The sequence below is a fragment of the Sturnus vulgaris genome, chromosome 3 (assembly GCF_052056855.1).
Source record: "Sturnus vulgaris isolate bStuVul1 chromosome 3, bStuVul1.hap1, whole genome shotgun sequence".
In the NCBI taxonomy this organism is placed as follows: domain Eukaryota; kingdom Metazoa; phylum Chordata; class Aves; order Passeriformes; family Sturnidae; genus Sturnus; species Sturnus vulgaris.
This window is the reverse complement of record NC_142245.1, coordinates 75256740-75274818: the sequence shown is the minus strand read 5'-3', so window position 1 is coordinate 75274818 and position 18079 is coordinate 75256740. Positions and strand designations below refer to the sequence as shown.

General features: G+C 37.5%; 1 protein-coding gene across 3 annotated transcripts in view; it reads right to left on the bottom strand.

Annotated features, from left to right (window-relative positions):
- Nucleotides 1–18079, bottom strand: part of FBXL4 (F-box and leucine rich repeat protein 4) — a 62362-nt gene that overhangs the window by 10959 nt on the left and 33324 nt on the right. For all 3 annotated transcript variants that reach the window (XM_014883637.2, XM_088161985.1, XM_088161984.1), the window contains 2 exons: nucleotides 7367–7438; nucleotides 6316–6628 (listed from right to left, as the gene is read on the bottom strand). In XM_014883637.2, the coding sequence (XP_014739123.1) occupies nucleotides 6316–6628; nucleotides 7367–7438 (385 nt within the window). The remainder of the gene's footprint in view (nucleotides 1–6315; nucleotides 6629–7366; nucleotides 7439–18079) is intronic.

The window sequence follows — 18079 nt, the reverse complement described above, 5'->3', positions numbered from 1 at the left end:
CTGAGCACACAGTCAGTAATTTTATAATAAGTCTTATGATGTTTTCTCCATTCCTTGACTAAGAAACCCTAACTTTCTCTATTCCCATTAGAATGATCCTGGGCAATGAACTGATATTTTCCAAAAATTGTCCACAGGATCTCTTTCCTACAAAATAGTAGCTAATATAAATCCAGTCCCCTATATATTTAGTTGATGCTATTTTACCTCATGTGACTACTCTGCACTCGATTTAATGTTTTCCTCCTGCTTTATCACCTGCTTAATAAGTATCACAAGACCATTCTGCCATTTTTGAGTGTTCTTCAGTTTAAGATTTTCTGCCCTGAACCTGTGTGTGGCACCATTCTCCCCTCGGACAGGATTACTTATAAGCAGATCAGAACAGACCCTTGGTGACCACAGTAGTTACATAATTTCACTGTGAAAAGAGATGATACCTTGTCCTCTGTTGTATCTGAAACACTCATAATCCAGGAAAAGACAGCTAAGTTACAAAAGCAGCACAACCTTTGCTAGAGCTTTTGAACATCCAATCTTCTATGGATTGGAGTAGTGCTCACATTCACCAAGAACTTCAAGGAATTCTGAAGGACTGGAGAGGCAAAGCTAATACTACCCTTACTAGGATGCAGCTCTTCTTCAAAATATGGTAATGTCCTCTGAATGTCCACTGTCTGACTTTCTCATGGCTGTCACTGGTCTACACAGAGCAAAAGATGATCTTACTGTTTTATAGCTCCTAACCCAAGCCCTTTTCAGAAGGTTGTGCCATGTTTGTAACCCTGCATTACTCTAGCATTGAGGCTCATTTAAAAGACAGATCACACACCAGAAATAAGATTTCCAGAGTCCTGTATTTGAGCTCATTTAGAACCACTGCGTAAATAGCATTTAGTCCTAACAATTTATTATTGTTCAATGTATTGATTTGTTCAAAAGCTTTCTGTATTGGCATTCCAATTTAAGGCAGCTTTCCAGGCTAATCTCCTGGAAAGAATGGCTCTGATGTAGCAGCCTGCTTGATTCCCTCCGCCACGAACACAATTGGACAAACAACAGTTTCTCCTGCAATAGCCTTGTATTGGGCTGAGCCTTCACATCTGGACTATCTACTGAGCTCAATCACTCCTGTAAACCTCTAACACAGCTGAAATACAGTATCATTCACCTCTAGCCAGTGGTTCCTGTGATTTTGTTTCACCTTCTAGAGTTCATCTTACTATTTTCGTTCTCTGAATGGCGTTCTATTTCAGAAACACTCCAGATGGTTTCAGTAGTCTCTAGTACACTTCTGCATAAGCAAGGGGGTATCTAAATGTGGTCTTCGATTATCCTGTCAAGCTCTCAGATTCGTTGCTTTGAGACATAATTGAACATCACTCAAGGACAGTCTGCTAGCATGCCCTCAAATTTTATCTCCACTACAGAGACTATGTTTGTCATTATCACTGTGATTTTTAACTCCCTTACCATTATATAATCACCATCATCAGAACTGTCTGGTGGTTCATGCAACAGTTCCTCCTAAGGCTTTACACAGAACTTCTGTAACATGCTTTATTCATTCACTTCATTTGACCATGAACTTTACCACAGTATCACGGTTCTACCATAAGGACCTGCTCTACCATTCCAAATGCAACTCTAGGAACAACACATTATGCTACTTACCTTTTTTTCCACCAAGCCTTAAAATTGGTACTACATCAGCACCTTCATCTAAACCCAGCCTCATTTATGCATCACAGCTTTTATGCTTCAAAATCCAAATGTGTGTTTCTACAAAAATTCTAGACTTAGATGCCTAGCCACAGATTTTTTGTGTAGGATGTTCTTCATTCCTTCCTACCTGAACTTTGATAGTTCTACCGTTTCATCCAAGACTTTTAATAGATCTGCAACTAAGTAGGTCATCTTAAATTGCATGTTTTATTGCACGTGGGTTTTTTTTTCGTCCTCAGACTTGGAATTTTATGTTAGAAAATACCTTTTTCTAAGAGCAATTCAGTTGGAGGTTTGGTAATTCACACCACAGGATAAATGAACAACATCTGCAGTCTTACTTTTATTTATACAATGCACAATTAGTGATGTATGTATCTTAAAAGCCCATTCGAAAGCATTTCAGAATTTTAATGCAGTGCATTTTCCTTTGCTTTTGAAAGACTGACAATATACCCTGCTAGTTAATTACTTATATAGTGTATTTTTCTTTTAAAGTTCAGAGGCTTTTGGACCTTTATTATTTACTGCAACTTCTCCTCATGGACTAATCAGCTATTTTTCACAATACATACATAACCAAAATATTAAAATCTGTTATTTAATTTTGTTGTTCAGTTAATTCTCTGGCATCACCCTTGTAAAAGGCACCTCTGAGTAATGGTCTCTTTGCTAGAACAATTATGTTTATTAGCTGTAAATAATTTAATTTCTACCCATCATACATCCAAATCTTCAAATTCTATAGCTGTTTAGGAGACCTGTGCAGGATAGCTATAAAAACTGCAGAACCCAAATTTTTAGGGCAAGGGACACTGCTACACAACAAATAATATTTCAGAGTACCAAGCTTGAAAATAACTAACTCTCTTCCCTCAAATATTCTGACTTATCTTTTCTTTCTTCCCCTAGACCAGCCAAACTAGCCTTTTATTCTTTACATTTTATTCAATCTATTGCACACAACTCAAATTCAAAATTTTAATGTGCTACACATTTTCATGTTTGAATTGACTAACTACGTGTTGATGTTCTCAAGATAAAGCTGAAAACTTTGACAGCTGGCAAGGGGGCAGTTGGGTTTTCTGTTGCTCAGGAAGGTGTGGGAGGTGTTGGAATGTAGATAGGAATACATGAATTTTGTGGTAACGAGGGTGTCTACTTTTCATTACTCTTTTTGTGCAGGACAGAAGCAGTTGGAACTTTCAGGGACCGAGGTTAATACGATTTACTCTTCACCCTTGACAGCAGCTGAGAACCCCACAGCAAGAGAACTAAGCAGCTGATGTGATGTGCAAGAAAAGCTTTTGGCACTGTCAATTCAGGTTGCCATCTGACTTGTCACATTGCTCAACGCTGATCACAGTTTGAAGACTAGTTTTTTGACTACTGGTCTAGAGGTGTCCACTTAACTTTTGATAGCACTGGCTGATGCACTGCGTCACTACAGACCTGTCAGATGATCATAGCTGGATCATTCTGACAGAGAGTGGAAACATGCCATGTCAGTCAGTGGAAAAGACGTGGGCTGAGAAGGAAATGATACTTGTAAGCAGGCAGTTCAGGATGTAGTGGGTAAAAGAAAGCTCAGAACTAAAAGTTCGAGAGAAGCACATCCTTGTGCATTCAGTGACACACACCACGCTTCCTCTTCCAAACTTATGATACAGCAGATATGGACCAGCCCATGATTTTTTTTTTAACAGAAATTTACTTTCTGTGTTTTACACAGCACAAACACAGCCTGATCTACGACAATGTTTTAGATGGGCCAGTAAGTACACACAGTCGCTGAAAACCAGCAATTTTCATCTTCTACAGAGTCCTCTGACTCTGTAACAAGGAAATTGCCAAACCATTATGGTAAATGACAGATGAGTAGCAAGCCTCAGGACCTATCACCTTAAAACAGTATCCAGGCTCTGTATAATGTGCATTTTGCACCCCTTACAGTTCAACAAGATTCTTTCAGAGGCTTAGACTCCTCCACCCCTGAAGCTATTGTGATGATAAATAACCTATAACTGAAACAGGAAGTTTTCTCTGACAAGTTTCTAAGTTCTAACAACTGCAGAGAGACACCAGTATAGTATCTTCAATGCTAGTGACTATAGTGAAGGGAAGACATTCTGACCCTTACTTAGTTAAGTGCTTGTATACAGCAAAAAATCTCGCTTTTACACAGCTTTGTTGAAGCAAAAGAAGTTCCCTTACAGCACAGAGTGCTAACCTACCAGCAATACCTCTACACTCTTCACAATGCATACACAAGCCAGACATTTCTTTGCTTGGGAGATGACAAAGGATATAATGAGAGCACCTCTCATTTGTTCACATCACAGAGAAGATCCACTGTTCAAGGTTACTCTTGCAAAGCTGAGCTCTGACCTCTTACAGCTTCAGACCTGATGTCACACTTCCACTGAAGGACAAAAACATACTACGCATTTATGCGGCTTAAGGCAACAGCATGGCCCTGTATCACATGCCCAAAGTAAGAGCACTTTCAGAGATTTATGATTTCCTTGGTACTCCTGCAAAGTGAGAGACTCACTCTTTAGTTCAGACAACAGAGACTTCTGCACTTACATGGGAACACCTGGCAATTCTACCTCCAGGTGACAAGATGTGGTTCTACTTGACAGCTCTTTCTTGTAACCACAGACTGTAGTCGTTACTATATGCAGACAAAAAAAATTAACACAGTTTCCTCACTGTAGCCAAAAAAGCAGGATAAGACCTTCATGTATATAGTATCACCTTGTACTGGCTTGTTTACAGCAAAGGACAACCTTTTTTTCACCCTACCAAATATTTCTGTGAAGGAAGAAAGAAATAATTTTTTGCAGATTATTCATTTTTCAGGTAATTCAACGGGATATCCCCTAGAGGGGATTTATCTGAACGCAGCATGCAGTCTCACTGGAAAAGTTTGACTACAAATCCACCTGACTCAGGAATAATGGTAAGCACTCAGGGAACAGAACAAACTCCTTTTCCACTTTCACGTTATTAAAAAAACAAAAACATTAAGATGCCAAACGGAATTAAAATCTGAATTCAAACAATAAAGAAATGTAACAGCAAGCCTTCACTGCTGTCAGAGAGGCAACAGAAGTAACAGACTATCCACAAGTTTAACACAGCCAAACTATTCTTTGGGGAGCCTCTGGTGTAGTAACCAGGTCTGACCACTTTGAGGGCAGACACAAGCCCATTGTAACAGAAACATGGAAGTAGGTGCTCAGGGGCACATGAGTGTTTCTGAAAGGCTAAATTCACTACACCAGTTGGAAACTTTTCATGTCTGAAGAGTGCAGCGTGCCCCTGATAATTCAGCTACAAAGCAGATTCTCTTAAAGATATGCAAAACACAGTACCCCTGGGAGGCATAAACAGAATATATCTACAACTTGTACTAGGTGGAGTCGAGTTTTTTCTGCTCATATGTCTTTCCCATGTTGGTCAGAAGGCAACCCTCTCAGTCGGAAGTTGAGTAAAACTCTTTATCATTACAGAAGAGTATACTGGAGTGCCAATCTGAAGCCATACGGTAAACACTTTGAAATTATAAATGCTGATAAGAATAAATCCTTAAACTCGCTTGGAACATTATTCATGTTGATGGCTCTCAGTTCTTAGCCCTTTCAACCTAAATGTAATATTTTCATTACAATTATTAAACATCAGAAGTACACAGAGTAACTGCTTTATTCCTTTTCATTTAAATCTTCCTTTTTCAGCTAACCTGTGAAACTAAGTTGGTAAACCATGAAGAATTTTCTCCCACACTGATGTCACAAACATCCCTGCTGTCCTACATTATTATAAAAAGAAAACCTCATATGCCACCATAAAAGAATAAATTCAGCATCACACAAAACTACACTTCTCAAAGTCCTTACTCAAGAGTTCAAAGTATATTTACTTTAGATCTCTAAAAATATTTTCAACTATGGAAGCTGCAGAGGATTAGAAATTTCAGATCTGCTATGCTTTTTGACCCTCATCACTTCCTTCCCACCTTACTACAAAGTCTATTTAGGTTTTGCTGTTAATTACCCTTTCATCTTTAATAACTCAAATTCACTTACTAATAAAAGTGATGAAGAAATTCAGTATTGCATAGTATACAATATATATTATATAATATATAACAAACACTTATTGCACAAAAGCATAATCTGTTTATTGATCACTGACTCATGCTATAAAAATACTTCATCACACTTCACAGAAATAAAAACACAAACTAAAGCAGAAAGAATGATACGAAACTGGATTTTCTGATCATCAAAAGAGAAATGCTTCAGATAAAAAAACTGATGGTCATGAAAACAAAAGTTAGTGGAAAAATTCTTGCACTTAAATTCCAGTTTAAGCAATTAATACTCAGCAGTCAAACTACACGGCTGGTATAAATCCACTGGATTTTGACTCAGAATTCATTCAGTGAGCAAAAACCACAATTTTAAGAAATAATTATTTAAAAACATGTCTAAAAGACAGTTTTGTCTTGAGGACTCCTTTTTAACTGAAAGGCTTTTGAGACACCGTGAAAGGAACACCAGTATCCTCACATTCTCTTACCCAGTATATCCAGCTGCCGCAAGTGCGTACAGTTGGCAGCGAGCTCCTCGATGTCTGTGTCACACACAGACCTGTTGGCCGTAAGAAAGAGCTTCTGCAGATTCGGCAGCTTGCGTGCAAGGTTTGTGAAGCAGCCTGTACTGCTCTGCAGTGTAGGACACCAACCAAGATCAAGTTCTTCCAAAAGCTGGCAGCCTGAAGCCAGTTCTGCGATCCCATTTTCAGTTATGTTTTTACATCTCCACAAATCCAGACTACGAAGCTTTTTGCATTTTGCTCCCATCATGCTCGCTATAAGGTCATAGTCTTCAATCTGCAAGGAAAGCAGACACTCGGTCATGTGCAGCATCATTCCAGACATATAGAGGTGTTTCAGGGTTTGCTTCCTAGCACACGTAACACAACTGTCTCAAGAATTTGTCATTTCTAAAGAGCTCTGAAAATTGTTCATTGCATGGTAGAGTGATATCTAGTTTTATAAAAGACAAAAATAAAATAAATTCCCTATAAAACCCAGACACAGCTGCTTTTAAATTCACTTAATACTGAGGATCAAACGACATCAAAAGTTGTCTCTTTGAAGAAAGATTTTTTTTCTGCACGTTGTTTTCCCCTTAAAAGATGATTACAACAGCTTTTATGACCACAGGAAGTGCAACTACTGAAGAATGACTGAAGACTGTACTTATTTCCATTTTATGTTGATCAGTTGCTGCATCTCCTTATGAAAGTCTTATTAATTACGTATTAAGTGATTACAAATATAGAAAATGCCCAAAAACTTAGAAAAAGGCTGAAGAACTCTGAGAAAGCCTACAAGCCATTTCAGGCCTACTAAATTAGTATATAACCCTAAATATTTGACGAAGCTGCATTCATATTGGACCTTCCAAAAGAGTAGTCTTGTATCAAGCTCGCATTTAACACACCTTTGTGAAACAAACCCAGATTGGTTCTAAAGCAAGTGCACACACACACACACACACACACACACACACACACATACATACACACAATGCCCCCACATATGCTGAATGGTCCAAGCACTCACCATGACACAGCTGCCCAAGCTGAGGTGCTGCAGCTCCGAGCAGAAGTTCAAAATACTGAGCAGGGCTGTTTGCTGCCACGGGGGAACACATCAGAAGGAAATACAGAAAGTGAAACAAAGAGAAGAGGTCAATTAGACATTAAAGGCTGTCATCACATTTCCTGAAATACAGCTCAAAACTCTTTTACAGGTGCCTCAAATGCCACTTAATGAGTCTCTGGGTACTTTACCCATTGATTGGCTTAAAGAAATGGTAATCGTTACAAACCTTTATGCAAGTCACTTTGGATGGCGTTCTGTGCTGCCCTGCAGATACCCACACACCACTGACCTATCCGCTCATTTCCCATAGGACAGCTGATGGAGAAGTGCAGCAAGATCAAACAACAGGCAAGGCCAGCCTGCAAACACAAAGGGCTGGTGACACACCAGGAGAAGAGGGCAGGTTCTGACATTCCTCGATCAGCTACAGCCTGATGGAACTGCCAATAGAGCTGCACAGCACCAGGGCTGGGCTGGGGACTTTAATGTCAAAGGCGGCTCCGTGCTGACAAGGATGCTGACAGCCATTGAGCACTTGTCATTACTATCACGAAGACTGAAACAGATATAATGTGTATTTCACATTCCTGTTCCTGCCATCTAACGTTGCCATTCTTTGCAGAAAGTACTACACATTGCTCAGCCTTAAACTGGACTGCACCATCACATGCACCTTACAAAAGTGCACAGTTGGTCTGCTCCATAACAAAGGAGACTTTACAGATTTTTACCTGTGTTTCTAAGATACGGAAAAGATCCTTCTGCATTGTCTGTAGCCATATTTTGTTTTGTAGTTGGAAACACATACAGTGTGAAAAAGAATATAATCTGGGATTCACGTCACAAATACCTGTGCATCATACTTAAAACATCACCTCATGAGAACTTTTGATCTATATGAGCTTTAAAACAGGACTAAGATTCACAACACATTAACAACAAAAACATGTGGATTTCTACAGGATATACAACAGTTTCTAACAGAAAAAAACCCCAAGCAATATACAAGTGACAAAGTAATCTACTGCTATTAAGTGGAATTACAAGAACACTAATCAAAAATGTTTGTATGCAGGGGTAGTATAATTTGTAGTTTCTTTAAATACAAATTTACTTGTTTTCAGAAAGTTTATAGTTAAATGCTTTACTTAGTTTCCTCAGTTTGTTACATTCCAATGGAACCTGGCAGAAATATGATCCTTTATCCTATCACCAAAAAGAAACATCTGATTCCTGGAAAGACTGGCAGACAAAGAACAGGGACATAGCACGGGATATTCACAGAAACCGTTTCAGGCATTTAATTCAGGTGTCTCCAAGGAGCAATTATAAACACCCAACGCTTGACATGTATGGAATCTTGATTCCAACTTGGCCTTCTAAGATTTGATTTCCCAAAGGCAGCCTAAAAGTAGATGCTAAGAGTAAGCCTTCCCCACATATGTCTTGGTAGAAGTCCTATAAAGTTACCGTCCCTTGCTTGCTTGACTTTCATTCACTTTTTAAAGGAAAAGGTAGCTAGGGAATGAAATGCAAGCATTAAAAAGTCATTATTCAAGAGGTTATTAAGAATATTTTAAGGTTGATAAATGTGTAAATATCCAATTCATTTTAAATTGAGCACTTAATAAGCAAAGGGTTCTTTCAGATCATTAAAGAGGAATAAACAACTCACAGAGAATGAGACATAGTCTTTCCTATTCAACTCAGTGAAAGCTATGAGCTTCAGAACCTAATGAGATGCACAAATTAAAAGCAAAATGCCCAAACCCTTGTCTACAAACCTTAAATATCAGAGCTAAACAGATCAGTCTATGACTGCACACAGAACTCCAAACAAGGTTTCTGCAAGAATTCAGATGTCTCCACAGCAAAGATGAATATATTGGTGCAATCCACCAAGTCTTTTAGTAATGGTTTCCAGATTGGAATTTAAACACTGGCCTGAAAGGATGGGAAACAGCAATCTCTTTCCTTAATTGACACAAACAGTACAAAAGTGAACAGTCACTTTGAACGGCTTGTAGGATGTGAGATCAATTCCATGCTTCTTCAGAGAGGGGTGAAATAGAGAGGTAGACTAGTATTCATAGTTATCTTGATAGATAATTGAGCTCCACGTGCTAACTTCAACAGGAACGTCATGGATCTCTCAGAGTACCTTTTTAGTTACTCTGATTTTAAAGACAGTCCTTCCTGTACTGCCATTCACTGAATCAAAATTTTCAAAGGTCTTTTCACAATCTATTACTTTAAACCATCATTAAAAAAACCAAAACAACTTAAAAAAAAGCACTAGAAATCTGAGTAATAGAAGGAAGCTTGCTAGAACACCATGTCATACCATCACAAATTATGCCAAGTCAAGCCCAAGAGTAAACAACTACATACTCAACATTCATTTTACTGGCTATATTAATTCCTCTTCTGGGGCGCATACATGCCCACACACAGCAAACCAGATTTCCTTCAGACGCAGTGTCTGTTCTTCTGTAACTGAGGTGGGCTTTGCATATGTCATGTAAGAAGAAAAAACCCTTTGTGCATGCCTAGCAGTGTCTCAGTCAGTTGAGAATCCAGGTGGCAAAAGACATGAAAATAGCAGGAGAGAATGGCAGCTCACAGAATCCATATGCACTACATATAGAAGGACTATCATTGTAATAACCTGTCTGTGTCAAGCCATCTGTCAGTACAACAACATGAGCGACAACACTCCTACTTAAGCAAAGGAGAACAGCAAGGCAATCACCCGATCCTGGAGCTGTAACACAGGCCAACTTTCAAATGTTAGACTGCTTTGCAAAAGGAGCTAAGAGGCCACCTAAACTCTGGATAAGCAAGCTTTAGCCTGGAGTCTAGCTTCACTTTCTTGGCCAAGCAGAGACAGTCAAACCAAAGACTATCCATCAAACAACATTCTTCAGCCTAACAGCCAAGACATGTATCGTTTTGAAATTTTTTGAGTTTTCCCTGAACCAAAGGCAAAGTTTAGCTTTGTACCTGCTCCCTTTTAAAGGGACTGAGAGAAGAGTGGATGATTATAAAAACCCCAAAATACACTAAAAAAAACCAAAACAAACCACTCTGGCTCTGGAAAGAAACATTAGGTAAAATTTACTTTTGCTTAGTGGAATCATGGCTTCAGCGGTCTAAATTTCTTTTGCCATCCAAGCCGAAAAAAACCTACCAAAATAATCAATGTTTTTTAAGATGCCACAGACAACAGGAAAAGTTCAAAGTGGGCAAATAAAATGGTCTGCCCTGCCCTCCATTCCCAGGAAAGATGTTTTCACATGAGGAAAATATTCAGTGAAGAAGTTGTTTTCAGAGAGGAGACTTTGACGTCAAACTGATCAGAAGGATATGACAGTGCTGCTAAACAACCTTACAGAGCAGATTTCAGAAATATTTTAAGGCATAGTAGTTAGTCATAAACCTCAGAAAAAGGGAAGATGGCCTGAAGATTCTCTGAAATCTTTAAATGCGGTAAAACAAATGTTTGCCAGAAAGGACATCAACAGGGCTGGTCCTGGCTTGAACAAGAGATGAGATTACCACTTGAAATCCTACTTTACTCCATACAAGACAGGTGACAGGTCTGTCCAAACATCAAAGTCCTTCACTCTGTAATACATGCCTGGATACATACAATAATACTTACTGGAAGACAGTTATTTGCTGTGTATACTTCAAATAAACAGGTGGTGTTGGACTAAATTGTATTCTACCTGTCTTTCTAAAGGCCTTGGCCATCACACAAGTTTTGACTTCGATGTTGTAAAAGTACTGCTGGTTTGAACTGACAACCCAGCAGCAGAGAAACCAAACACTGGTGCCAGAGCAATACACTTGGCAAGACTGAATCTTTCTTGACATTTTCCAGGATTTTTTTACATTCATGATCCAGCAGAAAGCACAAATCGTTTCTGATGTTAGTATGATAAAGAAAGCATCCAACGGATAGCCTGTGCTCAATGTCTGTTCAAACAGAAAACCCTTCTGTCTGTGACAGATGTGACTCACCTGTGAAAGATGCATTTACAACATTTAACTATTTACTCATTGCAGTTTCATTATCAAGTAGCCAGAGATTAAAAAAATATAAAAAGGGTTTAAGAAATACAAATGATGCACTATAATATGGCTATCACATAACAGCTGCACTACCATACAAGGTATGAAAATAAGGGCGCTACAGTGTGACTCTGGAAAATTAAAGGAAAAGATTAAGAAAAGCAACAAAGCTTTGCTTTGGGATTGGATTAGGGAAGAAATAGTCTGCAGCTTTTAATTAACTTTCTATAGATAAATCTTAAAAGATATTTTAAGATTTGTTACTTTTTCACTGGATACAAACAACAGGTTATTTCCCTTTCTCAGAACTATGTCTGACATAAATAGACCCTCAATAAAACAAGAGCCTAAGTCTTTTAAAATACTCAGTCTTCTGCAACTGTTTCTTCAGATTTTTCAGTGAAGTCAATACTAAGACAATCTAAAAATTGGTAGTAAAAAAACCCAACCAACCTAACAAGGTAATACTCAGAAGAAACCAATTCTATTTCCATCTGAGTGCCACTACTGCTACAAATATTTGTAATTACAAACACCCTATACAAATGTAAAAGATGATCTTGTTAAGACTGTCAAAAGTAATTACAAATCTACAAAAATTCACAATACTTATTTTTTCCTCCCTTTGGCACTATACAGCACTAGAAGAAAGCCAAAAATCAACTGTTTGGGTGAGGGGATTTTCTTGGCACAGTCTGTGAAAGAACTAAGTCAGAAATTACTTGGTATCTGCTGTTCTACCACACGATTAAAAACCTCATTGGATTCAAAGCCAGAATTCTGTAAACTTCTATTAACTCATTAAATCACCTTTTGGAAAGTGCAACTGGGCAGAACAATATAGTCTGTAAGTAAAAAAAAAGATCTACTTCACAAATTTCAAGGTATGATACCTCCACATCTAAACACATACGATCATGCTGCAGTAGTCCTAAAAAGCAATTTTTTTTAACAGAAAGGAGAATGTAATACATTAATAATGCAGAAAACCAAATGTAGGGTAATGGTGAAATACAATTTTCATCTAAATCTGCTCCAACAAAGAAATTGCAAAATATGATTCTAGGATTATTTTCCCTCCATTCCCCCTAACACCCACACACACAGTATTTCAAGACATCAAGATAATTTCAGTTATGGACTTCTTGGTCTATAATACTTCAAAACAATTACATTAAAGATACGAGATACTCTAAGAGGTTTATAGAAATGAGATGCATGCTAATAAACACATGAGAGTCAGTGGTTTAACCAGATAAAAAACCCACAAAATTAATTTTAGATATTTATAAAGTACTAGTCATAGATTTCAGAAAAAGTTTTCATACCTGCTGGTTGCCCAGAAAGCACTCATTTTCAGACTGCTTCTAAGATTTTGAGTTCTGAGGATAAATACCTATTCTCAGTAGCTTATTATTTACAGAAAAAGCCCACATCTGGGGATAGTAAACAAACATTCAATAACACAAAAAATACATAATACACTATTTCTTGAAACTATAGCTGGATCTAGAGGTGTAGAGAGCTATTCAGGTTGCTCACCTATTGGACTATTTTTCACTACATGTTAATTTTCAGCTAAATGAAATGTTACAGAAAATGTCAGTTATAGAAACTGGCAGGGAATCATATGCCAAATTAGAACTAAATGTGGGCCAAATTTGTTTAATGGCTAAGTGCTTCAGTTCCCCGAGCTATTTCATGAGCAAACAAATAGAAGAAGTCACCTCACCCTTTACAATGCAGTTTTTGTGGCCTTTTGGAAGAACAAGATGCCCATGTAGTCCCAGAGAGAGATAGCCCCTGCAAGTATCCAATCCCTTTGTGCCCAGAAATTATTATACCTCTTAAACAAGCTTAAACAATCATTTATTCAAATTTTCCAGATGAAAAAAGGTTGAGCTTTGTAACAAACTGAACTTCCTGTAACTTAAGCACGTATTATGCACAGTATTTCAAGTCCTTACACACAGCCTATGTAGGGTATCTTATATAGTATCATGTCAGAGAATCTCAGTCATCTTTATATCTATCCTCATACCACATTTACAAAATGAATAAGTTGCTACTACACAAATGTTATTGATGGAGGAAGTGTAGCATACAGAAACCGTGTGCCTTGTAACTGGCTGCAGTCAGAGATCAGGAAAACAAAGCTCCCAGGCTAAGCCTTCAATTAGCATCATCAGCACTAAGAGAATTACAGAAGACCTAAGCATGGGAAGGAACTTCTGGAAACTGTTTAGCCCAGATCACTTGGCTCCAGCTCAGTTGGCATCTCCAAACCTATTGCAAAATGCTGTCAAGAGATATAAGACCCAGTCCCTTTCCAAGATGAAGCCTCACCCTGTCCTTCAATACCACAATAACAAGGGCTTGAGTGATGCCTTCTGACATTAATGCAGACGATTTTCATTTATAAATTAAAAACAAACATGGCAGCAAATAATTTTCCTCCACACTAGAAGCTGGGATTAGAACAGTAATTCTGTTCTGCCCCAAGTACCCATGAGCTATCACCTTGGAAGATATAACATGCAAAGAAACAAAATGAAAAGGGAGACAACTGAAATGCAATCGTTAAAACTCAGCTCTCCATCTCCCCCTAATGCACATGGATTACAGGAACATTTTTGAGATATCACTTTTGAGACAGTGATAAAACTTCTGTCTCCAAAGCTTTACGACACATTTACAAACACTGATGCAGTATGAGCACTTGTAAGCATGAGATAACATAAGAAAAAGGTGGAATGAGTTTATTAATAAGTGCAGGTGTAGCCTTTCAAAAATCAGAACAACTCGGCTCTTCAGAAACAGACCCAGTATAATTTGCAAGCTGGGACTCAGAATATACAGGGGCACCTTTTTGTTCTCTACGGCTACTTGGTAGTGCCAGGGGCACAGTAGGGACTGGGACACAGCAATTACTGAATTAATTCAATGAAAGTAATAGTCTCTGCAGTGAATTAAATTACTGTATTTTGATTTTGCTTTATTTGGTCAAGTTACGTCCTCCCTTATGTCTACAAATCTGTTTTACACCTTTGTTATTCCCCCTCACTTCACATTACAGGGTCAAACAACCAAAATCCATGCTGTGAGCCTGACATGAAATCAAAAAGCACCATCAATGTCCTGTATTGCACAATTAACTGTCACTGACTCAACTTGATTCTAAGAATCCACATTCCAGCTAGAGTCTTTCACCTTTTTTTCCCCCACTATTTGCTTGCAATTCTTCATCTTAAAGATTCATACCCAAGCCAACAGAACTCTGCCCAAACTGAAAACCTTTTAAACAACAGGTCCCAAAAGTATGACATGACCCATAACAGGTTATTTCTGAAAACTCTGCAGAACATTTTTATGGCAGTGTTAACTGTTATATTGCTCGTGGCATAAGGAGAGTTATTACATTTACTGCTACAATTCTTCTGCTTCTGTTTGCTATACTAGATTTCCAGTGTCCTCTCCTGCAGCTGTCCAAGTTCCAAATTTGCTTTTGGTCAAAATTATCAGAAATAAAAACCAATAAACATAACATTTGCTTTAAAATCTGTGAAAAACAAAGTCCTTTTCCTATTGTAATTAGATTTGAATTTAGTTCACTTTGTATCTCAAATATGATTGCAGTACAAATTTTAAAATCTTTTTCTTTACATTCTGAAATCTTTCTAGATTTCAGAGTATCATGCAACATGAAATATATAATCCTACAGTAAAATTTACATCCATCAATAAGAAGATTGACAAGTTCTCCTACTGTAATTGTGGCTTTGGTCTCTTCAAAATACAATTTTGGCTGCATTATTTATATGGACTAAATAACTCAAAATAAGCATTAAATTAAGATAAAATTCATGCTCAAGGATAAAGATGTGCATTGTCGATTACTGTATACAATAATACTTCCCTTGTTCATTGTATTCCTCAAAGGTATCAATGCTAAAAAGTGCTTAAGTTATGCTGTGAATACACTCTCAATAAATAAACATTAAGGAGTTATATATCAGTAAATACCAAAACCACTGGCACAAAAATCCCACAAGTATAGTAGTGGTGTTGAGCACAAAGAAATTACACTTATAAAAAGTTGAGATTAGTTTCTCAAAGCAAGATACAAATTATTCAAGCATATACATAATCAAACAACCTTTGAGAACCTTTATTAATGGACTTAGAGCCCTGGAAAAATGAGCCACATTTGGTGGGGAGGAGGATAGCCATGCAGGACACTGTTTTAGTAACTGAAAAGTTACTGAAAGTCACTGGAATTTCCTTCCTTTTAACAGAAACGTTGAAATAATTCAAAGGCATTGCAAGTTTCAATTCAGAGGTTAGAAAACAACTTTATACACAGAACCTCACACTCAATATGTCAAAGAAATAACATTATAAAAGGCCTTAAGAATCAGCAGGGCTAAGACCAAAGACTACAATATTCTCCAGATGGTATAGCAATCTTCCAAAGTAGTAGTGCACTAAGCAGCAAAACACCAGCCTTGCCATTTCACTAAAAACATACGCTTAAAAACTAGACCTTTGATTACAGAAACAATGGCAACATCTTTAAATACCAAACCTATTTGAAGAAAATAGCTAAAATAAGAAGAAACTGGAATCACAATTGCTCAGACAACATAATGGTATCAATTTCATTAAGTTTCCACTGTCCTCAAAATCTATGCACCTAAAAAAAAAAAATCATTAATAGTAGTCGATTTTTTGGCATAGTGTTTCCTCAGAATTTATCTATTAGCGCCACAGAAATCATATACATGGAAAAAGTATAACAAATACTTTAAACTTAGATGTTGAAAGAACTTTTTGTCCTCTTTTTTAGTATTAAAAGGCAAAAAAGTAAAGGGAAAGGCTACAGCAAGACTTAGACTTAACAAGAAAATCCTGTATCTGGGCAGGTACTTGGAAGAGTATATGGGAGAATACCATTTATTTTATTAAAATGTTAATTCTGTATTTTTTATTAAGCATAATGAAAAACCAGAAACAGCATTATCACACAGTGACAAATAGGATGGAGAATCTTCATCTCTTCCTATGTTATTTAATCACACATCCAAATCCACAACCAAAAGAAAAAATCGTACTATTTACCCAGACCTGCTCTAACACATGAAAATTTTGTGGTTTATTTTGCTCATTGCTCGGTTTAAGAAAAAAAACCAAGCCCCCGAATTATTTAGGAAAACAGGCAAAATGAAATGAACAGATTGTTCTTTTGGTTTCTTCTTCTTGGGTTTTGAGATAGAACTTGAACAGAATATATCAGCTCTGTTCTTCTCACCTTGTTATTTTCTCATAATAAATACATATTTGTTATCAGCTTGCATTTCTCTCTTAGTAGATTCACAGCCTTGGATTCTTTTCACTAAGCAGATCAAGTTGGCAACAATACAATGCCAAGTTCTTGATTAATCATTACCATTGTTTCTCTACATGCTCCTCAGAAGCTCCAGCAACGAAGACAGCAGTAGAAATTTCACAAAAATCAAGAACAGCTCCTTGACAAGTTTTAGAGAAGTCTCAATCACTCGACAGCATGCTTAATCAATCTATCCTTTTTTGCATATAGCCACCACTTACTAACAAGCATTTGTGTACCAGCTGAAAAGTACAGAAGGAATGGCAGCCTATTTTGTACAGATAACCAAAAGATTTGCACTAAGAGAAGCTCATGTTGAGAAAGATAATGTTATTTCTAAAAATCTGTGACTTTTGTCATTCTAATTCAAATCCTATGTCACATCTTCATTCTTTCCCTGTTCTTGTCAGCTAAAAGCAGAGGCATGTCCATACACATGAAAAGCAGAAGTGAATCTTCCCAATGTAATGTCTTCAAAGTCAGGAAATATTTACCACCTACATTCAATCTAATTTCAAGCTCTGCTCAGCAAAGTGATAGCAGAGGAATGACAGTTACCAATCACCTCAGAGTACATTTCACCTGCTGCACTATTACAAGCATGAAGTCTCAAACTTCAGAAGTTACCTGAGTAGAATCAAAAAGATTCTAATCAATCAACAGTAAAAAATAATAAAATTACACAATCACTACCTCCGATACAATGACCTTTCCTGGATCTGAAAAAGGTTTGTGAATCAGAGCCAACAGTCAAAATGAAGTAAAGAGATCTATCCAAGATTAACAGAAAGACTAGTATTATAGAGACAGAACAGATACACCCAAGGCTCCAATACAGCTCTATTCATAAAATGCAGCGCTCATCAATTTTCGTTTTGGTTTGAAGAAAATAATAATTGCTTCAATACAGAGAGCAGCTACCACGAAGTAACAACTTACTGAGGGGCACTGGCTTCACAGTGACTGTCCACACACTCCACAGCAAACCCTACAACAAGCACCACTCACACCAGGTAGATTACCCTTCAATCCAACTACCTTGCGTTACCCACTCACCATACAGACACCTAGCTGGAACTTGGGCACAAACAAACTTAGGATTCACCAAATAAAGAACAAGACCCAACTAACTCTGACACATGTGTCAGGTATGAACTGCTTATGAATGCAATATCACAGTATTAACTTCAGAGGTCCCTTGCACATCT